Source organism: Selaginella moellendorffii, unplaced genomic scaffold (assembly GCF_000143415.4).
Source record: "Selaginella moellendorffii unplaced genomic scaffold, v1.0 SELMOscaffold_51, whole genome shotgun sequence".
Taxonomy (NCBI): Eukaryota; Viridiplantae; Streptophyta; class Lycopodiopsida; order Selaginellales; family Selaginellaceae; genus Selaginella; species Selaginella moellendorffii.
Window position 1 is genome coordinate 946,712 of NW_003314312.1, and position 19,834 is coordinate 966,545.

Sequence of the window (19,834 nt, forward strand, 5' to 3'; positions counted from 1 at the left end):
TCCGAGCGATCTTCCCCGATCCACGAGTAGAAGCGCTTGCTGCTCCAGCGCCTGATCATTACCTGGATTGGGAGCTGCTAGGCCGTGGCTTCCTCGATCGCTATGGAGCGGCATTCTTCCTTCATCCCCTAGGGTTTCACGGCTCTAGGGTTTTGTTTCCCGCTTCTTTTCAAGGTTTCTAGGGTTCTTGGGTTTTGGCGATGGCGCTGGACAGTCGGCACCACGCGTTCATCCAATCGCTCCTGGCGCGGGGGCCGCAGCCGGCTGTGGATTGCAAGAAAATGTTCCAGAAGCTGTTCGATGCTCGACCCGGTAAGATTTTGCGCGCGCGCTGTGTGTTTTTCTCCTCATTCCTGCGACAGGAGAGGTCGAGGAGAATTTTTTCGATTTTCTCAAGGTGTACAACAAGCACCTCGATTTTTTCCAGCTCGAGATTAGGGGCAGCACCAATCAGCACGATGGAACCCAGTACTATGGAGTGGTGAACAAGCTTGCTAGTGAGCCAGCCAAGCTAGCGACGCAATACTCGGCCGCTCAGATCGCTTACTTCAAAGCTCTGGTAACTTTTCTCTGTCCATTTTTTTGTAAGTTTCTCTTGTGGATCACGAATGCAGGTGGAAGCCATCGTCCAAGAACCATCTGGCGAGCTGTCCAGTATAGATGCGCTCAATTTGCGAGAAGATCAAACTGTAAGTAGTGAAAAACTCGTTCTCTTTGCTCTTCCCTTCACTTTTATTTCTTACAGCGAGATTCACAAGAAGCAAGTTCCTCCCAGTCTGTATCTCTACCGAAGCTTAGTTTGGCTCAGCGTGACAAAGTTTTAGGCGATCTGGCTGCTGATAAGTGGCTCTATAGGACAGAAGATGGCGGTGTTTCCTTGGGGATTAAGTCTTTTCTGGAGCTCCGGAGTGTTTTCATGAACCTGGAAGTACCGTTCTGTGATGTCTGCAACGAAGCAGCGATAAAGGTGCGTGCGAGGATTCGTTTCTTCTTTTTCCGGTTTTATCGTCTCGCTTCTTATCGTCGTTGTCAAGCAGGCTATGCGGTGTCAAAACGAGGATTGCTCAGCTCGAATGCATAGTTACTGTGCTAAAACTAAGTTCCAAAGGCCCGAGGTAATTTCATTCTGATCGCTGTTTTACGATAATCCTGTGTGGTGTCAGATTCCGAGGTCTTGCGCTAGCTGTGGCTCCGAGTGGGATTGTGAAGGACTGGATCTGAATGAGGACATCCAGCCAGAGCCTGCCGAGAACGAGCAAAGGACCAGGAGACGGAGGAGAGCCAGAGGCTAACTTCTTTTCTTCTACAGCAACAGGGACGGCCATAGTAATCTAAGTAGAGGTTGCGACGGCCTTTACACCCTGTGAGTGACTTCTTCCACAAACTTGTACAATTTTCTAAGCTAGCTAACGAGGTTTAAACTGCAACCACTTGCAATGCATACGAAGTGTAAGCGTGCTGCAGGAGGACTCTGTCAAATAGTAACGCATTTTGTTGTGACGAACACTGCGCTGAAATCTTGGAGGGTTGCACTTGCAACTGTCGAGGTACTTGAAAGTTTCTAGCAACGGATGGTCGATTCCTGACATCTATCTTTATAGAACGGCAAGGACTGCAAGGACAAAGAACCAATCCCGAAGTTTTCTTTTTGGCTTTCTGCGTCACGATGGCACACTACTGCTGCCAAGAACGTCATAGCAAGTAAGAATGTCGACATAGAAAAATGAAATGGACGATGGTCTTCTCCCCAAACTGTGTTCTTTACAGCAGCTTGCGACCGCTTCGTCGCTATTCCATCATTTACAATACGAGCAAGAGCAGGAACTTTCTCGCCACAAATGATCGCAAGCTCGACCGTTATCTCAGAAATCTTTACCGCTTTGGCGAAGCACCTCGACCCGGGCATTACGGTTCCAGATTCTTACCGCTTCGAAGAAGTCCGTAGTAAACGAAGCTCCGGCCGACACGTTTTCTCTCTTCGTTTTTCCTGCTCGTTGGGAAGTTGGCGACGAGCCTCGCGTTCACGAGTACAGGAAAGACCGCACGTATGGAAAGCTGGCCGGGATGAAAGGGCTCACAGCAAACCTTATCTTATAAAAACGATTCTTGCCGTTGGCAAGCTTACAGTTTAGCCACTCAAGCACAGGTCCGAGGAGCTAGTATACTTCCCATCCACCAGGACCTCCTGCGTCCACTGACCTTGCACCACCGGAACTTCTCCTGCTTTCCAAACACACTCCAATCCCTGGATCACCCACACCTGCAGCACCTCGTTGTATATCACATTGCTCCATTCCAAGTCCCTGTGAACGAGCCCGGCTCCATGGAGAGCATCCAGTCCCAGCAAAGTATGCTTCACTGCTTGCACAAGCTGTTCTTGCTGCGTTGGACGTGCTGGGAATCCAAACACCTTGCTCTGGACCCTGTAAACGTCGTCCCGGACTATATCACGTTGCCAGTCCAAGCGAGCTACATGCCGGGATTTCACACTGTAAGCTCTCTCCACGTATTCCATCTTGGAGTATCCGTGTAGCTCGTGTAACTTCCATGGCTGGATCGTTTTGATGGCAATCCCGTCTACTATCTCTAGTTTCCTGGTGATGTTTCCATTGCCATAAACATGACTTGCCACGGCCTGGTATGGCATAAGCATCGTGTGGTTGGACTCCTCCAAGACCGATAACCACGAGAGCGCGATCCTGATGAGATTTGTGGAGCTTTTGATAGCTTCATACCTGGAAGAAACGTAGCCGATGTCGAGCAGTGGCGAGAGGACCATATCCCCATCCGGCCAAAACACTCCAAACCTGTGAAAGCACCGTGAGAGCTGCAAGTAGCAAGAGGAGCGCAAACTTACCTGAGCATTCTAGCGCCAGTGGCTGCTCCAAGGGTCCAATCCAAGCCGCGATGGAAGCACGGACTTATATTGCCTAGGCTGTATGCCAGGGTCGACCACGCTGATCCAAGCTCCTCACGACGAGCGCGGTGCTCGCTCTTGAAAACCAGCCTTTTCTTGGCAAACAAGAGGAGATCCGGCCAAGACTTTGTCTCCGCTTCGTCCATGGTCACGGAGTTTGTGCCTGGAGCTAGAACTTCCTGCATTGTTGGATCCAGATACCGAAGGCACACTTCCCACATTCCTGTCAAGCACAGGCTGTGGAGATCCTCCCAGCTTGGAAACTGGTAGCCGCGATTCAGCACAAGTGACGCAACCGTGGAGACGTCCTCGGCCTGGCATTCCGCCGGCGAAGCAAAGAGCGCCGCCGCCTTGTCACGGCCAAACACACCCTCTAGCTGCGCTAATCGCTTCCACGATACCGGCAATCGCTCCAGCAGTGGCGCCCCTAGTGCCTTCTCCAATTGCCAAGGCTCGGTGGGTGGCGGCTCCATCGCGCGGCACACACGCCGCACCCATTCCATGTCGTCCATCAGGGATTGCTATTAGGGATTGCGCAGCCTGACCTAAAATCTTTCTATGCCTAGGGTTTGAAAGAGGGCTTCGAGTGATGGACAGTGAGCTAGCTAAACGAGTGGGAGCGCTTGAGCAGTTGAATGATCATGAGAAAGGGGAAGCTTTTGTGCTTCTTTCAGGGATGGCATTAGCGTCGGTGCAGGCTCTGTCAATGTTGCCGGATGGCGCGTTCGTGGCTGCCTTGAAGTTAATGCCCCATCTAGATCGAGATAGCGAATGGGCAAATACGGTATGCATTCCTTTCGAGAAGATTTCTGTGTCTATTCAACATCTAGAGCTTATCATCAATACTCCACTCTTGGCTCCTTTGCCTGTATCAAGAAAAAGGTTTTACAATGTCATGAAACCTTTTTTTTTATACAGGCAAAAAAACCAAGAGTGGAGCATTGATGACAAGTTCTAGATCTTGAATAGATACAGAAATCTTCTTGAAAGGAATGTATATCATATTTGCCCATTCCTCATCTCAATCTGGACAAAACATCATTTTCAACACAACCACGAACACGCCATCTGGCAACATTGACAGATTCTACACTAATGCTAGTGCCATCCCGAACACAAAAACTTCTCCTTTCTCATGGTCATCCAACTCTTGAAGCTCTCCCACTCGTTTAACTAGTTCCCTATCCATCACTCTAAGGCCTCTTTTAAACCCTAGAAAGGTGTAAATGAATGGAGCAAAACCTTTCACAATATAATAAGTAGAATGAAATAACATAAGCACTCCTTGTTTAGCATGGTGTAAATGTTTAGTTGTAGCTTTTGAAATCAATTGTTACTTCCCACGGCACACCTCTCTAGCAAATGCAGACTCCTTGTGATTTTCAAAGCTAACATGATTGCATAAGGCACTCTTTTGAAAATTACTGCTACCCTATTTGCCAAAAATATTCTTAGTCCGTGGATTTGCCTTGCAAATCTTGCAAAACATTGTGCCTTCAATTGCATCAAATTCTAATCAAAAATAGCTCTGCTTCCAATGCTCTTTAAAATGCCTTGATGTTGTATCATCATCCAATTCCTCAATATCATCCTCAATCTTGTTTGCACGGCAACTTTTCAAAAACTTAGATTTAATTGCCTCCCAGAAGCAAGATCAACAACTAAGGGATGCTTCTTTTTACCTAGAGGTAATTTCAGCATTCTACCACATAACATGCAATGTCTCACCTAAATAGCACGTAGTGTCTCACCAAGTTGGCTCTTGCTCCCAAAAATGACTTACCTACTCCACTGACAGGTGATATATAGCATATTCTACTAACATGTTTAACACTAAATTTAATGTACTTATATTTAATTAATTAATATGGGTTAAAAAAACATTTTCTTATTAAAATACCCAGGATAAAATCCTCTTATACATGACTTTTTTCCAGGCTGTAGATCCTTCATGGTTTGATCTGCCCAGGAGTTTTTAAAAAGTTCTAGGTTTTTATATGGGAGAAGGAGGCGTTTGTCAACCGCTGGAGCTTTCATAGCAAAAGCAAAGGAGTTATTTGTTACTCCTGATCGCTTCTTTGCAGAAGACATCAGTGGGCTTGCTTCTCTCATACTCAGCCACAGTCGATCACTCAACGCCAATGCCTTGGAAGGAGTTTACGATCTTTCGTTGCCACACTTGTGGAACCTCTTTGTTCCAGTGCTTGGGGTTTGGGCTATCATTGTGAATCGCAACTTCTGTGATCATTCATCCTCGACGTCCAAGAGAACCAAGCTGAACTTGCTGTTTTGGGTCTACAATCACTTGGTTTTGAAGGCAATTCCTTCATCCAGTTAGCTTTTGTAATGCTTTCTGTGACAAACCGAACATAAGCACTACGAGGGCGAGCTCTTTGAAGCATGGGATGACTTGTGAGCTAAATTGATGTCGCTCAATAAGATCTTCTATGGGAAGATCGAGTGGATATTGGGCCTTGCAACAGCGGCAGGGAAGTTCCAATTTGGAGCCTTCAAGAGGGGTGAACATCAACACCTTACACCTGAATGGAACCTTGAAAGCATCAAAGATCGGTACTCTCTGCTCAAAGCCTCCATCAACATTCTCAGAGTCACACTTTCGTGGCAGGCGGTTTTCGAAGAGCATCCCATGCGACGCCCTTTCGCTTCCTTTGAACCAGCAACATAATGGAGAGCCGTGGTCTCCAGTGATGAGGAGCTTCGCTGTTATCGATGGTGTTCCAACAAAGACAATTTGGCCATGGTCCGCACACGTTGGTTTGCACCTCACGAAGATGGAGTATCTCTGACAAGCATATAACCTGGACAACACAGCAAAGACATTTATCAGTGGAATTACGTCTGTGAAGTAGGGGCGGAGGGCAGACATTTACACTGTTGAGATGGAAGTGCTGGGTATCTCCCAGTCTCCACGAGACCACGAACTTAAAGCTGCCGTCCTTGATATGCTCAAGGCACTGTAGTCTCTCCACGAGCATGGCTTTGTTTATCGCGATGTCCGCTGGAAGAATGTGGTTCTCAAGATGTCAGAAAAGTACTGGGTTCTAATTGATCTCGAGACGGTGTGGGTGGACAACTGTGTTCCGAAGTGTCGACCACTCCAAGCCTGGAAGCCAGGCACACTGGACAATGATGGAAGATATACAGCAGCTTCCAATCTCTATCTCGTGGGCTTCATGCTTTTTCGCTATGAGCTAACGGTGGCAGGGAAAGCTTTTCAAGATTCTTTGCTGCGGAAGGAGTTCCAGAGTGCCGAGGCAGCAATCACAGCTCTGACATCGTTGGAACTGAGCAAGGTAGTGTTATAAGTGAGGAGGCTCGCAATCTTGAAATGTTCTTCACTTTGATTTGAGTGTTCTTTCTAAGACTTTAGTTTTAGCAACAATGTGAATTTGAAAATTTGAAATGTGCTCTAGTTTTTTGCTGTGAGCAAATTCCAAGCATATCCTTTACTAGATACGGTCAACCTTCCATTGACGTGGATTTGAAAAGTTGACGGCATTGTTTGGCGTGAAAGAGCTTGACCAATTCTCGTCTTGTTACATAGATAGAAGGAGGCTCGCAATCTTGAAATGTTCTTCACTTTGATTTGAGTGTTCTTTCTATGTGAACTTGAAAATTTGAAATGTAGAATACATTGTTTTTTTATGTGAGCATATTCTAAGCATATCCTGACTACGGTCAACCTTCCATTGGGATTTGGAAAGTTGACAGCATTGTTTGGAGAGAAAGACTTGTTACATAGATAGAAGGATCATCATGCTTTCAACAAAACACGGATCATGTCGAGATATGTTACCATCCCAATCAGCATGTGTTCCTCGTCCGTCACCCAAAGGTACGTCCTCCGGAACGCCAGCGCCTGGGCCATCACCGCCACCAGCGAGCTCCACGGATGGCAGCACAGCGGCGAAGACCATGGCGGACACGCCCTCTGGAACTTGGCACTGTTGGTCCGCCCGCGAGGAATGGAGCCAGTGCTCGCAGTCTCATCGTCCGACAACGACGAATCCAACACACTCCCGCTGCTGCTGCTGCTCGTATCACTGTCGGAGAAAGAAGAATCGATCGCCATTCCCAGCTTGACGCGCTCGTAGCTCAGATCCTTGCTCGTCTTGGCCTCGAGCCCCGAGAGTATCAGTTCCTTGAGCGACTGTGGAGCTCCGGCTATGTCCTGGACGTAAGTCATGAAGTCCGCCACCGAGAGGGACGCCAGTGCCAGTGCCGCGGTCTCGTCACAGCAGCTTCCCAGGCTCGCGAGAGAGATGTCGCCCACGATCTTGAGCCCCTCGTCTCCGTCGCTGCTGTAATCGGCCTCCACCACCGCGACCGCGGACATCTGCTGCGAGGCTCGGATCATCAGCGGCAGTGCGTCCGAGGCCTTGGCGTTTGCGTCCACGAACATGACGTCTCGGTCTATGATTCCCAGCTCCTCGATGCTCATCATCGGGATGGGCGAGAAGACGCCGATGCAGCCGAGCAGGAAGCGGAGCACGTCTTCCTGGGTGAGCCAGCAGAAGTCCATCCGCTTGTACGTTTCAATCGCGACGGCGGCAGCAGCAGCAGTACTGGTGGACTTTCGCAAAGCCAAAGAGCTGAGTTTCAAGGATTTGCTACGTCGGTTGTCGAGCGGGACGATGAAACACTGCGCACCATCGAGAATAAGATTAAACGCATCTGTGAGCCTGGAACGCAGCAAAAACAAATGTGAGTCGCGGAAGAAGAACAAGATATAAAACCAAACCAGCCAACTAAATCTCTAGCTAGCTTAAGGAAATCATCTCTTTCTCGCTCGAAATTCAGCTACTTAGGAATTAGAAAGTTTACCGATGCCAACGAGCGTCTAAAAAGTACTCCTGGATTTGCACCAGCAAAGTTGAAGAGAGACAGAGAAACAAAAGCTCTGAGTCTCGTTTTACCATACCAAACCATATCAATACCTCTCAAGAAAAAACTAAACCAAAATTCCAATTTTTTTTTTTTTTTCCATGGTTACGTTACCGAGCCAGAGATTCTCCAGATCATCTACGAAGGTCCTAGTTAAGTGGCTCAAATCAAACAAATCGTTAGCTTCCAACATCGCAAAGAATGTGAAAACCATCGACACGATACATAGGACCGACCATAAAGAAGGGAAAGAGGAGAAAGAGGAAGAGGAGATAGAATATAAGTACCTGGCGTGGAGATCTACATGGCGAATTTGGCTGCGCTTGGCCGGAGTGAGAAGAACCGACACTGGATCCTTGGCCGCCGCCTCGATGCTGTGGACCTTGTCCTGGGCCGCGTAGTAGCAAAGAATATCGAGGGAGTTTACCTTGCCCACGCACTGGCATTCCCGGCACTCCCACTTGCGGATCCGGGCCTCACACCGCTGATCCGACGCGCAATCCCACACAGTGATCTCCGCGAGCCCCAAATCCCTGAGCATACACAGCGCATCACCGACGGTGGAAGTGATTGGAAGGCCGTAGATCCCAGGCTTTCCGAGCGCAAGATCTGCCGCCCCAAAAGTGTGGAAGAAATCGGCCATGCAAATCCCAGCCGCCAAGAAGGAGCGCTCGAGCTCGATAGGAGAAGAAAGAAGCCCTGTGGATAGAAAACTAGAGGTACCGATGAAGCTTCACTCTCTCCCCTGGATTATACCCCAAGAAGCTCGATTACTGCCGCTATTTCGCGAGATTCCGAGGAGATCGAAAGAGAGGATCGAGCACGCAAACTGGATGGGAGCGAATGCGCGAGCAAGCGCCATTAAAGGGCTGCGTGCCAGGACGACGCAGTGTGGTAGCTGGCGAGGACCATTGATGGAGACAAGAGCTGGGAATTCTTTTCCCCGGATTGAGAGAAATGGCGATCGAGAGATCGGATCGGACAAGCGAAGAGGAAAAAGAGGGAAAAAAAGCTGTGCTTGCTGTTGTGACAGAGAAGACGCACTGGCCCACTTTGCCCTAAGATACTTATTAATAATGGGCAGTCCACCGTTGGATCCTGGAGATGGAGCCAATCGCAGCCGTTGGATGCGAAGCTTGCGAGACACGTGCTTAGATTTGCTCAAACCCAGGATTAAACACGCGTACGTCGTTTGTAGGAAAAAGGACTACGTATACGCACCGTACTTTTTCTTGACTCTTTCGATCTCTCCATCAGATCGACTGCTTTTGCATTCGAGAGATGGGTAAAAGAGAGATTTCTCTTTTGTCCCTGGATCCTGGACCACAGCCAAAGTTTGAGTTAGAACAAAAGCCTTTAATGCAAGGCTACGTACCCGAATCGAATGAAATGGAGTAACCGATTAAAGTGTAGATTCATTCATCGTTTTCCTCTTATCTCGATCTTCTCAATCTTCATTTCTTCCTCCCCTCGATCGTCTTCTTCCTCCTCACCTGGAAATCATTTAGAATACAACTTACACTTAATCGATTCTTCTTACTTTCGGAAGTTGCTGGAGCTCTCCATGGAAGAGGACGTGACTTTGCGAGCTCGCAGACGAAGGCCCGGCACCACAGATGCCACTGCCTGGATTGTTGGCAAAAGTATAGCCCGGCGCTGTTGGAGCATTGAGATTTTCTGCGTCAAAAGCTGTGCCTTGTCCCTGGATCCTGGAGCAAAGCCAAACGAGAAAAGTCTGAGAAGACTTTTTGGATTTAAAGATAACAAGCACTACCTGACCCGTTCCTTTCCAGCACCAGCGCAAGCTCCGCTCTCTTTTCAACCAGCTCGGCTCTCAAGTCCTCGAAGCCGGCGAGAAGATGGTCCATCCACGCAACTTCGTCCGCGATAACGTGTGAGAACTCGGTCTCGGAGGAGTCAAGAAACTCCAGAGAAGGTGCTGTTGCCGTCGCTGTCCTGGTGAGAAGTTCCTTGGAGTCCTTGTTGAGTCGCTTTTGGAGCAAGAGGTATGGATCGCTATCGTCCGGTCTGGTTGGGAGTGAGAAAGAAGGCAAGTAGTCCCGGGTCCCAGATTGTGCGGACAAGCTGGAAGAATCGAAAGCTGGAGACTGTGAGAGTAAGGAGTGTCTTACGTCGGTGAGTGGCAGGGCAGGCCTTCGAGGAGGTGGACGCAAGCGTCCATTCTTCATGCCTTTGGAATCGTTTTCAAACTGTTCTAGCAGCTCCGTTCCAGTGGTCTCTCTAGATCGAGATAAGTCCGGCACTTTCACTGCGTGGTCTTGCTGCTGCTGTGGACTCAGGCTTTGGGACTTCCTGCAAAAAGGACGATGAAGCGTACTGCAAATCAAAAGCGTATCTGACGTACCTGACTGAACTCTTCGACTTTTGGACTTGAAACCATCCCAGGAATGCGAGTCTTTGGAGAAGTTTGGTGTAGAAAACTCCGGCTTGATGCTTGGACGATAATGGCGCTTGTAGATTGTGCCACGCGCGGAGAACAGCTCGAGCACTGTGCTCTCTACAGAAAATCTCGGCCTTCTCGTACTTGCGACTCTTTGTTACACCATCTCGTACAAACCTTTGCCAGAGCTTCCATGTGTTGGCTAGCCTCGACGAATCCAGTAACTCCATGAGCTCCTCACATTGTTTTTCCATTGCCATCTTTCTCCTTTTGCGTCCTCGGACAAAACTTATCCAAGCAGATAATCCCTTCCTAATAACCAGTTCAACCCGTCCATCCCTTGCTTTGTCTATCATATCTCTCTTTCTCTTTGAAGCCGAGCTGAATTCCATCCACCTGTGAAATATCCCTTTCAATCTAAAGCCCCTCCACTGTCTAGAAGCCAATCCCTGTTTCTCTTGGCGCGACTTGTTCCAGTAACAATAATCTATCCACCGGTACAAGGAGTTCATCGCAGTGCCAGACTCCCAGTGCTTCGTTGCTAAGCTTTTACACCTTTGTTTGGAAGCTTTCGACGTTTTGTACCGCAGCCACCATCTCATGCAGCTTCGTAGCCTGTAAAACGTCCAGTACCTCACTGCCTTATTTTGTTGCGCTCGTCGAAACTTGATAGAGAAATGATACTTTATCCAGCATTGCAGGGATTCATGCAGGATATTAAATAGTACTTTGTCGCGATAGAACGTGTCGATGGTTAGCTTGGATGAAGAACGTGACTTTGCTAGTTTCGACCAAGCACATAAGATGTGCCTCTGCAGAAACAGACAGTCATGATCTTCAAGTTCGAATAAATTCTCTAAACTACCTGTTTTTTCCTCTTGAAATGGCTGTCCACAACAAGAAAAAGCGTGTCTTTTTCAAGCAGGGAATCCACGGAACTTTCGCTTTCTAAAAGGATAAGGGTTAGAGCAAGACGAAAGAAAACAGTGACAAGCCTGCCTACCTGAATCTGAGACAGAAAGAGATTTCCGTGTCGAGTACCAAAAATGGAAACACATTGATAAATTTTTAAGCCGCCGTGCCTCGGTTATCGATGCCTTCTCGTGCTTCAGTACCAGGAAACAATTCCATGCTCGCAAGGCGAATCTCTGTCGGCTAAAGTTCCACTTAGCATAAGCGACTTTTTTGTAGAACTCCTTCTTTTGCTTTTCCTGACGAGCCATTTTCCAGTCACTGAAACACCTTGACAGCGATGAAATCATATGGTAATGAATGGCCGTGCACATATGTTTCTGATGCATGAGACGAGTATCAGCGTACTCGCGCCATGAGAACATTATGTTCCTTGTCTTCCTGGCTGAAAAAGACGTTGAGGAAGAACAAAAACATGAGTAAGCACTGGGGATACCTGACCATGACTGAGAGAAATAAATCTGACAAGCTCGAAGCCTTTTCCGGCGTCTGACGAAGTTCCTCCATGGTCTAAAATGTCTTCGGGACAGACATATCGGAAATAACAGCTCCACATTCCTGGCTATGGCTGCGTTTTCTTTGGCAGCGTCCCTCCAGTGAAGAAACGCATTCCTACAGGGTTTGGTTTCTTAGCCTGCTTTCCAGTGCTGATTATTAGAGTGATTCATTTGGTCCGAGTTTTAAAGTTCTGCTATGTGCTTTTGTTACCATTGAGCGCGAGCTTCCCAGATCCTCCACACTTTCAAAGCTAGAATTCTCTAAAACAAAAACAAAGTCATCAGTGCTCTACTGATTCTCTAGCTTCTTACCGATCGAGCAGCGTATTTCCACTGCTCAGTCACGATCCTCGCCAATCTTCTCCGGTGCCGTCGATACGCTCTTGAAAACGAAAGAAAAAAACAAGATGATCACACCAGAAAAACAAAAGTTTCTTACTTCTTTTCTTGTTGTAGCGAGGCAACCGAAACTCCCGAAGAGAAACTAGGCGTGACTGAGAAAAGCGATGAGAATGTGGGAGAAGTAACGAATCCCACAGAGCTAGACTCTTCGGACGCGATCGCTTCGCCGGAATCCATTCTCGAGGTGGAGCGATCGTCGGAATCCTCCCTGCTGAGCTCGGAGCTCCCAGATGCATCTCCCTCTTCTTGGATCTTGCGCTTCATCCAAGATTGATCTAAAACTAGGGCTAGGGTTTACAGTTTTTACGGTCCAAGAGCTATGGAGGTCGAGGAGCGCCAAAGCGAGCTCGTGGAGCAGTTCGTGATGCTCGCCAAGAGCGCGCGGGGCCGGGCGGCGGCGGAGCTCATCGCGCACGCAACCTCACATCCGTCGCTCTTCGCCTTTGCGGAGCTCCTGGCGATGCCGCACATCGGCGAGGTTTGTGTTCTATCGATCAATTCGAGCCCTTTTCTTACGGCCTTCGCGTTTCTTTCTGGGATAGCTTCAAGGCACTGAGCATTCGAGCTCGCTAGACGTTCTCAAGCTCTTCGCTCACGGCACTTGGAGCGATTATAAGTGTGAGTGGATTATTTTTCTTTGGAGTGGAGCTAAAAAGAGTTCTTCCACAGGCAATGCCTCTAACTTGCCGCAGCTTCTTCCACAACAGCAGCTAAAGTTGAAGCAGCTCACCGTTCTAACTCTTGCCGAGACCACGAAGGTAAACTTTGAGCTATGAAGTTTTTCTTCCTTTAGGACGACTCACATTGTTCTCTAGGTTCTTCCATACGATCTTTTGATGCGGGAACTGGATGTTTCGAATGTAAGGGACCTGGAAGATTTGCTCATCAACGACTGCATGTACGCTGTGGGTGAACTAGCTACGGACATTTTTTCCAAGTTTCTTACATGGTTTTTTTTTCTTTCGGACTTTGCAGGGCATCGTAAGAGGGAAGCTCGATCAATGTCGTCGCTGTTTTGAAGTACTGAGAATGCCAATGTAAAATTCGTTCCCAGTACGAAGTAGTGTTTATTCTTATTTTCTCGTTTTGCAGGTGAGCTTTGCCGCTGGGAGGGATTTGAGGCCCGGTCAGCTGGAGAACATGATGCAGACTCTGGAAAACTGGTAATCACTAGTCATTCAACTTGAGCTTTTCTCATTCCTTGTTTCCATTTTTTCGATTCTTCAGGCTGGCAAAGTCGGAATTCCTTCTCAGCAACATCCAAGAGAAGATCAAGTGGGCGGATGGAATGAACGAGAGTGACAAACGGCACAAGAAGGAAGTGGAAGAGAAACAAGAGGAAGTCAGGAAGAGTGTCAAGGTATCCTCGTTTAATCTTTGCAGCTTCAAAAACAAACTTTGCTGTGAATGAATGAATAGGCCGAGCTCGAACTTCGCGGCCACCAGGAGCTCGCGTACATGGAATCCGGCCCACTGGTTGTAAACTACATGGACGAAGAGCGTGCTCGACCAAAGAGGTAGGCTCTCTTCGATTTTGCAAAGTTTTCTCTAGTAGTGTGGAAGATTTATTTGCTTCTTCATGCGCAGAAGGCGATAGAAATTTTTTCCAGGAAGAAGAAAAAAAGAGAGACTCGCTCGTTCGTACTACCTAGGCTGCTCTAGCTGAATTTTTGGAAAACCTTTCTATGGCTCTAAAATTCTTTTCTAAGTTTGAAAATTGGCGGGAAGAGTTTTTGACTCGACACGTGGTGTGGTGTCCGCCGTTTGATCTTTCGAAGAACCCTAGCTTATCTAGCTTATGGAGGAAGCGAGGAGCGCTGGAAGGCATGGCAAGATCGCGCTCAAGGAGCTCACGCAGTCGCCCGGGAGGTATTTGCTTCTTAGTCCCAACGATGATGGCCTCGAGCGCCGCCAAGCGCGGCTTGCTCGAGCTCAAAAGAGGAGGTCGCTTGCGTTTGGCGAGAGCGAAGGCGGAGAGGGATCTCCTGCTCTTCCTGAGAATCCTTCGCGGAGCGAGCAGATTCTCACGCCAGACCAGGTTTTGGAGCTTCTCAATAACTGCATCAAGCTTGCCGCTGAGAATGTAGGCCGATTTCTTTCATCTGCTGTGGGGGTTTGTGACGATTTCTCTTCCTTTTCCAGAAAATTAACCAGCAGAACACTTGGGATCTCAAGCTCATAGATTATCTTCCTCACATTGTCAAGGCTGACAACAATGAAGACACACAAACGAATTTTCAAAAGGTTTGGTCTGGTCGTTCTCTCTATTATAATTTTTTTGCTTCTTTCTTGTTCTTGTTGCTTGATCTGGTTAACTCTAGGCTAGCTGCACGTTGGAAGCCAGCGCCAAAATCTATTCTTGTCGAGTGGACTCCGTCCACACGGAAACTTATAAAGTTCTGGGAGGCCTTCATCGAAGTGCCAAAGAGAAAAATGGTACATATGCCTCCATCTCTACGGCATTTTGATATTCTTTTTTTTGCAGACACGCCCGAGGCTTGTGAAAACGGTGGTACTGAGCAGCAGCATGAACACCACAAAAGAAAGGATTGTCACAAACAAACTTTAGAGTCTTATGAGAGCTTGAATGTGAAGCATTTTGATGGTATGGTGAGCAAGCTCAGCTTTCATTTCCTATGATTCTTGGCAATGATATTTCTGTTTTCAGCTGCTATGAATGTGGATCCTCTATTTCATCAAACATCAGCACAGTTTGATGAGGGTGGAGCAAAAGGTCTTCTTCTTAACACCCTAAGCGTTTATAGAGGGTGTGAGATTTTATTCGACTCTCAAGATATCCCGGAGAAATGTATGAAAGTCGAGCTGCCAAAAGATCCAGCTAGAATTGACTTATCATTTGCGTCAGGTATGTAAAACTTTGTTCCTACCGGATGCTGCAGCCTAAGTCTGTCTCTTTTGTGTCAGATGTGATTGAAAAAATGCTTTCGATAAAGGATACGGAAATATCTCCTTCTCTTTCTGAAATTGTGCAGCTTATCGATGATCCTCTTCGCAAAGCTGCCACCTTGGATGCTGAGTTTTCAACGTTCGAAGCGTATCATCCAGAAGAAGACGCTCAAAATGACGGATACGCAAGTCCACACTCAACCATTGATGCAGAGCCCATGTATGACGATGGCCCGAATGATGGATACGCAAGTCCGGCGTCCACAACGTCCAACTCGCCCCAAGAGGATGGCTTGCATGGATCGGTTGAATATCTTTCGTGCGATCCAGAAGACACGATCGATTGGCTGAAAGAAGGCCTGGGCATCCCCAGCGGGAAAAACTTTTGGGCCGGGGCTGACTACTGGAAATTTACGAGGCCAAAAGGCAAGTATCTTTACGTCCTTGCTTCTTGTTTTCTGATTGATTTCAACAGATGATATGTCGGAGGCTACGGAAAAGAAACCAACCAAGAAGAAAAAGGAGCCTTTTTCTATAATCTATACCTGTGCTCCCGAAATGGAAACGCACGCATTCGCCAAGCCTCGTGACTTACGAGCAAATCTGCTGCCACAATCAAGGCAATCTGCAAGCACGACACTACCCGAGGATTTACGATATGAAGCTGATGATCTGCTTCGACTTTTCCTTCGACCTTCAAAGATGGTAGGCCATTCCGATTTTTCCACTCAGTTTCTTCATTATATGCTTTCAGCTTATACGGCCACGCTCTAAGTCGAAAGTCGACAACGCCTCGGAAACTTGGGGCGGCGACGCTGGAGACTTCTGGGACGGTGGGAGCATCCACAGCGATGTTGAAGACAACAACACGGATGAGTTAGTTGTCCAGCCAAGAAAGGTGCTTGCAGCATTTCTTCTCCTTTTGAATGCTGAAAACTTCCACAGGTTCAAAGAATCGAAGTAAACTACGACAAAACCTCCAAGCAAGTTGACGTGCGTGCATTGAAACAGAGCATCTGGGACCATCTCCAACACGAGGCCACAACCGAGCTCCAAGAGGTTCTTTCTTTTCTTTCTCTTTGAGCCGGAGAGTAAATCTTCCCTGGAAACTCAACAGGACATCGACACCGAAGATCACGGGATCATACACTTCAGCGACGTGCTGAGCAAAATCCCGGGCGACTGCGCTGCGAGTGCCGATCCAGGAGACTTATCTGTCCACCTCTGCTTCATTTGCCTGCTCCATCTAGCAAACGAGCACGGACTGGTGATCAAGGGGTGTTCAACCATGGACGAGCTACTGATCGAGAACGTACGCCACTAAAACGAGGTAAAGCCTTCCGAGTTCTTTAAAGTTAACTTCTATCCGGTTGTTCCAGCGACATTGCAATCCGGCGGAGTTCGTTGTATTCTTCCTGGGTGATAGTCCAGCGCACGCCATCGCCCAGTTTACACAAACCCGACTCATCACCACAAAACAAACCGGGACCCTCGTTGGTGGTGGTTTGGTTCCTGTTATTAGCAGAGATTGCCTAAGGTGGATGACGAGGGCAACAAGATTGGAGGCGCGACGAATGCGCAAAACTGTGAGCTTTGTTTTCTTAACGAACCTTTCAAGTCTATATGACCCGGTGGAAATTTTACTCTGTCCAGGACCAGTGTTCTTCCTTCGCAGGATTGGATCGCAATCTATCTGTTCTTTGTGCTCTCTTTGCAAAGCTGGTTGATCACCCTACGTTTTCTATCATGGGATCAAAGATGACACAGCCTTTATACGACACGTTAAAGGTACTAGAACTTGGTTAGCCCATACGACACTTCAGCACGCTCTTCCAAAAACAAGCGACCAGAAACAAGAATGGATGTACTTATAGAGGGACTTCGAAGATACATATCGGATCAGTACTGCAAACTTAGTTGACACAGGCGAACTTGAAAGACTTGATTGGGCTGGAGCTCCCCACTGCACAAACTTCTCGGGTGGAATTCAAGACCGTGGTCGTGCCAAGGCAGTTGGGCAGGCTAAAGAGGAGGCCGAGCTGCCCATCGAACCTGAATCTATAGCCAAGGGGGATGTCAACCAAGCAAGTGCTGGAGCACGAAGAACCGGCTGTTGATGCAGTGAAGCTTGTTCCGGGATCTTGGCACCCCACCGTGAAGACATCCAGCGTGCTGTTTGCTTCGATGCACACCACCAACAGCGAGGCGATGAGCACAAACTTGTGGAGATTTCCCTGCACAATGTGAAAGATCGGGATCAGCAAAAGTCGTCCACTCTACTCTAGAACCCAAAGCAAACCATGTTGACAAGGTGTCGAAAACTTCGAGAGTCTAGCACGAAAGTAGTTGGATCGAGTCCATTGAGGAGTGCCAAGTTCTCCTGCAGAGCATGATGAGCATCAAGCCTAGCAAGAAAGTGGATGAAAGTAGTGATCGATATGCTTCCCAGATCTTTGGACGTGATTATGTCAATGATAAGCCCAAATGCCGACCTCTTCCAGCGTAGCTTTAGAAGCTCCTTTGCCGAATCGCTGAGAGCTTGCGGCGCTGCCGGGGATCTAGACCGCGCGCGGCGCCTCCACGCCGGGATCCTGTCCCTCTCGAGCAGTGCCGATCGCCCAGCAAGCGTCTATCTCTTGAATCTGGTCGTGGAGATGTATGGCCAGTGTGGCAGCGTGCGCGATGCCAAGGCCGCGTTTGATTCGATCCAGGAGAAGAACCAGTATAGCTGGAACATCCTCATCGCGGCTTTCGCAGCGAATGGAGAGATCGATGAGGCGCTCGCGGCGTTTGAGAGGGCGCCGAGCGTGAATCTGGTGACCAAGAACAGCATCCTGGGGGCATTTGCCCGGACTGGGGATCTGGAGAGAGCGAGGAGATTCTTCCGGGAGGTGATGCCCTTCCACGACATCGTCTCGTGGACCGCGATGATCACAGCCTGTGGCAGTGCTATTGCCGAGGCTCGAGAGATCTTCGAGAGGATGCCCGAGAGGAACAAGGTGTCCTGGAATGCGATGCTCGCGGCGCTTGCCTCGGCTGGAGAGATTGGCGATGCCGCTGCGCTCTTCGATCGGATGCCTGTCAGGGATCTCATCTCCTGGACGGCGATGGTCCAGTGCTGCTGCCTCGGCGGAGATCTTCCATCGGCGAGGAGATACTTCCACCAAATGCCTCGCCACGACGCCATTGTCTGGAATGTGATGATCGAAGGCCACGCCCAGCGCGGCGAGCTGGAAGAGGCCAAGGATCTTCTCGACGCGATGCCACACCCCAATGTCATCTCTTGGACGAGCCTCGTCACGGCCTACGCTAGGAGCGGCGATCTGGATGGAGCCAGGATGATCTTCGAGAGAATCCCCCGGCACGACCACGACGAGCTCTCCTGGAACGCGATGATCGCAGCGTATGCGCAGAGTGGCAACGTTGCCGAGGCGGAGGAGCTGATCCAATCCATCGATGCCGAGAATTTGGAGGAGCTAGAGGAGAGAATGCGCCATCTGGATCAAGATTATCGGCCCGGGCACGAAGATCTTGAAGAGCCTGGGGTTTCTTCCGGGAGAATCAAGGCCGCCGCGCCCTGGAACAAGATGATCGCGGCGCTGGTGAAGAAGAATCACCTGGAAGAGGCGCGCTGGGTCTTCGATCGAATGCTAGAGCCGGACATCGCCTCGTGGACGCTCCTCCTCTCGGCCTACTTCCAGCGCGGCCATCTCCAAGAAGCCCAGAGCATATTCGACGCCATGCCGGCGAGAGATGCCCGGGCATGGACGGTCCTCCTGCGGGGATATGCCCAGCTCGGGCATGTCCATCACACGTGGAGGCTCTTCGCCACGTGTCCAAGTCTGGACACTGTCACGTGGAGCGTGGCCATTGGCGCGCTCGCCTCGAGCGGCTTGCTCGTGGAGGCGGTGGAGCTCTTCTATGGGATGCTCTGCGAGGGAGAAAACCCTAGCGAGGCCACATACGCGGCAGCGATCAGCGCTTGCGTACACTTGGGATTGATGGAGGAATCCCAGCGTCAATTCCGCAGCATGGTGTTGGATCTGGATCGCGCGCCCAATGTGAAGCTCTACTCGTCCATGGCCGATTTGCTTGGGCGAGCTGGGGAGGTGGCGGCGTCCAAGGAGCTCGTGGAGAGTATGCCATTTGCGAGTGATGCGGTCGTGGAGGGAGCGATGCTGGGAGCTCGCAAGATCCATGGGGATCACTACGGTTAGCCGTTAAGTTCCAATTCAGCTGAAACTTTCATCCTCTGGAGAGGAGATGTCGGTTACTACACCTGGATTTGATCAAGCCTCAGCAGCATCAGCCTCCTCACGAGCATGACCGTGGAGCTCGAGGGGCGTGATGGAAACAACAATCTCCCCGCGCGCTGGAGCCGCAGAGGGAGCTTTACGGCTCCAAGATCTTCTTCCAGTTCCATGTCACCGAAATGTGAGAGTAGCATTCCCTTGTCTCTTCCCACGAGCTTGGAGTCGATCGAGGTGTGCGCTTGTCGTCGATGGGAACCATGCCAAACATGGTGGCGTCAGGAAGAACAATCGCGGTGGTGATGGGAAGAAGAGATCCTGGAGGTAGAAACTGGTAACTTCAATGCACTCTGCAAAGCGACTGCTGGAATCCGCTGCCATCAGAACTTGCTGCAAAGAAAAATACCACCGCAACATCATCGTTTGGAACGCGCCTCCTAGCTCGATCAGGAATATTGCCAGAGTGGAGGGCGTGTTTGATGCGATAGCGTGGCGTTACATCGTAGCCTGGAATGCAATCGTTTGGGGAATTCGAACGAGCTATGGAATCGGGTTTGATAGTTTTAAAAATCCTCTCAACATG

General features: G+C 49.1%; 8 protein-coding genes across 13 annotated transcripts; 4 read left to right on the top strand and 4 right to left on the bottom strand.

Moving 5' to 3' along the window:
• The first annotated feature begins 192 nt into the window (after positions 1–192).
• Positions 193–2,147, top strand: LOC9634841 (non-structural maintenance of chromosomes element 1 homolog). Of its 2 annotated transcripts, none has more exons than XM_024686819.1 (8): positions 193–312; positions 363–559; positions 615–689; positions 746–967; positions 1,038–1,115; positions 1,164–1,547; positions 1,602–1,701; positions 1,768–2,147. In XM_024686819.1, exons 1-6 carry the CDS (start codon positions 201–203, stop codon positions 1,290–1,292), a joined length of 813 nt encoding a protein of 270 aa, XP_024542587.1. In that variant the 5' UTR covers positions 193–200; the 3' UTR covers positions 1,293–1,547; positions 1,602–1,701; positions 1,768–2,147. The 2 variants fall into 2 exon arrangements, with proteins under 2 accessions (XP_024542587.1, XP_024542589.1); XM_024686821.1 differs by having other exon boundaries at positions 1,771–2,147.
• Positions 2,066–3,722, bottom strand: LOC9634219. The gene is made up of 2 exons (XM_002981949.2): positions 2,858–3,722; positions 2,066–2,807 (listed from the first exon to the last, which is right to left on the bottom strand). Exons 1-2 carry the CDS (start codon positions 3,427–3,429, stop codon positions 2,129–2,131), a joined length of 1,251 nt encoding a protein of 416 aa, XP_002981995.2. The 5' UTR covers positions 3,430–3,722; the 3' UTR covers positions 2,066–2,128.
• A 2,839-nt stretch (positions 3,723–6,561) lies between these two features.
• LOC9634842 (CBS domain-containing protein CBSX5) lies at positions 6,562–8,491 on the bottom strand. The gene is made up of 2 exons (XM_002981950.2): positions 8,110–8,491; positions 6,562–7,620 (listed from the first exon to the last, which is right to left on the bottom strand). The coding sequence occupies exons 1-2, from the start codon at positions 8,463–8,465 to the stop codon at positions 6,693–6,695; spliced, it is 1,284 nt and encodes a 427-aa protein (XP_002981996.1). The 5' UTR covers positions 8,466–8,491; the 3' UTR covers positions 6,562–6,692.
• Positions 8,492–8,770: 279 nt separating this feature from the next.
• Positions 8,771–12,368, bottom strand: LOC112350506. 2 transcript variants are annotated; one of them, XM_024686832.1, is made up of 10 exons: positions 12,132–12,368; positions 12,005–12,074; positions 11,632–11,943; positions 11,227–11,580; positions 11,089–11,171; positions 10,188–11,035; positions 9,597–10,135; positions 9,363–9,531; positions 9,198–9,315; positions 8,771–9,140 (listed from the first exon to the last, which is right to left on the bottom strand). In XM_024686832.1, exons 4-9 carry the CDS (start codon positions 11,558–11,560, stop codon positions 9,312–9,314), a joined length of 1,977 nt encoding a protein of 658 aa, XP_024542600.1. In that variant the 5' UTR covers positions 11,561–11,580; positions 11,632–11,943; positions 12,005–12,074; positions 12,132–12,368; the 3' UTR covers positions 8,771–9,140; positions 9,198–9,311. The 2 variants fall into 2 exon arrangements, with proteins under 2 accessions (XP_024542600.1, XP_024542599.1); XM_024686831.1 differs by having other exon boundaries at positions 11,632–11,953.
• A 7-nt stretch (positions 12,369–12,375) lies between these two features.
• Positions 12,376–13,821, top strand: LOC9634843 (COP9 signalosome complex subunit 7). 2 transcript variants are annotated; one of them, XM_024686835.1, is made up of 9 exons: positions 12,376–12,572; positions 12,637–12,712; positions 12,764–12,852; positions 12,910–12,999; positions 13,070–13,114; positions 13,187–13,257; positions 13,322–13,454; positions 13,514–13,611; positions 13,682–13,821. In XM_024686835.1, exons 1-9 carry the CDS (start codon positions 12,414–12,416, stop codon positions 13,689–13,691), a joined length of 771 nt encoding a protein of 256 aa, XP_024542603.1. In that variant the 5' UTR covers positions 12,376–12,413; the 3' UTR covers positions 13,692–13,821. The 2 variants fall into 2 exon arrangements, with proteins under 2 accessions (XP_024542603.1, XP_002981877.1); XM_002981831.2 differs by having other exon boundaries at positions 13,685–13,821.
• A 53-nt stretch (positions 13,822–13,874) lies between these two features.
• Positions 13,875–16,798, top strand: LOC112350507 (condensin complex subunit 2-like). Of its 3 annotated transcripts, none has more exons than XR_002993792.1 (12): positions 13,875–14,177; positions 14,237–14,338; positions 14,416–14,530; positions 14,580–14,699; positions 14,763–14,960; positions 15,020–15,427; positions 15,477–15,706; positions 15,756–15,899; positions 15,947–16,060; positions 16,119–16,331; positions 16,381–16,587; positions 16,655–16,798. XR_002993792.1 is itself a non-coding variant. In XM_024686833.1 (11 exons), exons 1-10 carry the CDS (start codon positions 13,893–13,895, stop codon positions 16,323–16,325), a joined length of 1,923 nt encoding a protein of 640 aa, XP_024542601.1. In that variant the 5' UTR covers positions 13,875–13,892; the 3' UTR covers positions 16,326–16,331; positions 16,381–16,621. The 3 variants fall into 3 exon arrangements, 1 of the variants encoding a protein (XP_024542601.1); XR_002993793.1 differs by having other exon boundaries at positions 16,661–16,798; XM_024686833.1 differs by lacking the exon at positions 16,655–16,798 and having other exon boundaries at positions 16,381–16,621.
• Positions 16,799–16,808: 10 nt separating this feature from the next.
• LOC112350533 lies at positions 16,809–17,912 on the bottom strand. Its single transcript, XM_024686867.1, has 3 exons — positions 17,688–17,912; positions 17,301–17,630; positions 16,809–17,235 (listed from the first exon to the last, which is right to left on the bottom strand). The coding sequence occupies exons 1-3, from the start codon at positions 17,910–17,912 to the stop codon at positions 16,915–16,917; spliced, it is 876 nt and encodes a 291-aa protein (XP_024542635.1). The 3' UTR covers positions 16,809–16,914.
• Positions 17,913–18,015: 103 nt separating this feature from the next.
• Positions 18,016–19,218, top strand: LOC112350534 (pentatricopeptide repeat-containing protein At4g16835, mitochondrial-like). The gene has a single exon (XM_024686868.1). It carries the CDS (start codon positions 18,016–18,018, stop codon positions 19,216–19,218), a length of 1,203 nt encoding a protein of 400 aa, XP_024542636.1.
• Positions 19,219–19,834: the final 616 nt, after the last annotated feature.

What these genes read in the sequence shown, in the direction of transcription:
- LOC9634841 (XM_024686819.1), top strand. Translation starts at nt 201, where the DNA reads ATGGCGCTGGACAGTCGGCACCACGCGTTCATCCAATCGCTCCTGGCG. An exon ending in GCTGTTCGATGCTCGACCCG is followed by an intron (nt 313 to 362) that starts GTAAGATTTTGC and finishes TTCCTGCGACAG; the next exon opens with GAGAGGTCGAGGAGAATTTT. An exon ending in TCGCTTACTTCAAAGCTCTG is followed by an intron (nt 560 to 614) that starts GTAACTTTTCTC and finishes TCACGAATGCAG; the next exon opens with GTGGAAGCCATCGTCCAAGA.
- LOC112350533 (XM_024686867.1), bottom strand. Translation starts at nt 17,912, where the DNA reads ATGTCGTGGAAGGGCATCACCTCCCGGAAGAATCTCCTCGCTCTCTCC. An exon ending in TCGAATCAAACGCGGCCTTG is followed by an intron (nt 17,631 to 17,687) that starts GCATCGCGCACG and finishes TTCAAGAGATAG; the next exon opens with ACGCTTGCTGGGCGATCGGC. An exon ending in TTCGACACCTTGTCAACATG is followed by an intron (nt 17,236 to 17,300) that starts GTTTGCTTTGGG and finishes CACATTGTGCAG; the next exon opens with GGAAATCTCCACAAGTTTGT.
- LOC9634219 (XM_002981949.2), bottom strand. Translation starts at nt 3,429, where the DNA reads ATGGACGACATGGAATGGGTGCGGCGTGTGTGCCGCGCGATGGAGCCG. An exon ending in ACTGGCGCTAGAATGCTCAG is followed by an intron (nt 2,808 to 2,857) that starts GTAAGTTTGCGC and finishes GTGCTTTCACAG; the next exon opens with GTTTGGAGTGTTTTGGCCGG.
- LOC9634843 (XM_024686835.1), top strand. Translation starts at nt 12,414, where the DNA reads ATGGAGGTCGAGGAGCGCCAAAGCGAGCTCGTGGAGCAGTTCGTGATG. An exon ending in CTCTTGCCGAGACCACGAAG is followed by an intron (nt 12,853 to 12,909) that starts GTAAACTTTGAG and finishes ATTGTTCTCTAG; the next exon opens with GTTCTTCCATACGATCTTTT. An exon ending in TCAACGACTGCATGTACGCT is followed by an intron (nt 13,000 to 13,069) that starts GTGGGTGAACTA and finishes CGGACTTTGCAG; the next exon opens with GGCATCGTAAGAGGGAAGCT.
- LOC9634842 (XM_002981950.2), bottom strand. Translation starts at nt 8,465, where the DNA reads ATGGCCGATTTCTTCCACACTTTTGGGGCGGCAGATCTTGCGCTCGGA. An exon ending in CATGTAGATCTCCACGCCAG is followed by an intron (nt 7,621 to 8,109) that starts GTACTTATATTC and finishes GCTGCGTTCCAG; the next exon opens with GCTCACAGATGCGTTTAATC.
- LOC112350534 (XM_024686868.1), top strand. Translation starts at nt 18,016, where the DNA reads ATGCTCGCGGCGCTTGCCTCGGCTGGAGAGATTGGCGATGCCGCTGCG.
- LOC112350507 (XM_024686833.1), top strand. Translation starts at nt 13,893, where the DNA reads ATGGAGGAAGCGAGGAGCGCTGGAAGGCATGGCAAGATCGCGCTCAAG. An exon ending in TCAAGCTTGCCGCTGAGAAT is followed by an intron (nt 14,178 to 14,236) that starts GTAGGCCGATTT and finishes TTCCTTTTCCAG; the next exon opens with AAAATTAACCAGCAGAACAC. An exon ending in CACAAACGAATTTTCAAAAG is followed by an intron (nt 14,339 to 14,415) that starts GTTTGGTCTGGT and finishes GGTTAACTCTAG; the next exon opens with GCTAGCTGCACGTTGGAAGC.
- LOC112350506 (XM_024686832.1), bottom strand. Translation starts at nt 11,560, where the DNA reads ATGTTCTCATGGCGCGAGTACGCTGATACTCGTCTCATGCATCAGAAA. An exon ending in TCTTTCTGTCTCAGATTCAG is followed by an intron (nt 11,172 to 11,226) that starts GTAGGCAGGCTT and finishes TTATCCTTTTAG; the next exon opens with AAAGCGAAAGTTCCGTGGAT. An exon ending in ATTTCAAGAGGAAAAAACAG is followed by an intron (nt 11,036 to 11,088) that starts GTAGTTTAGAGA and finishes CTGTTTCTGCAG; the next exon opens with AGGCACATCTTATGTGCTTG.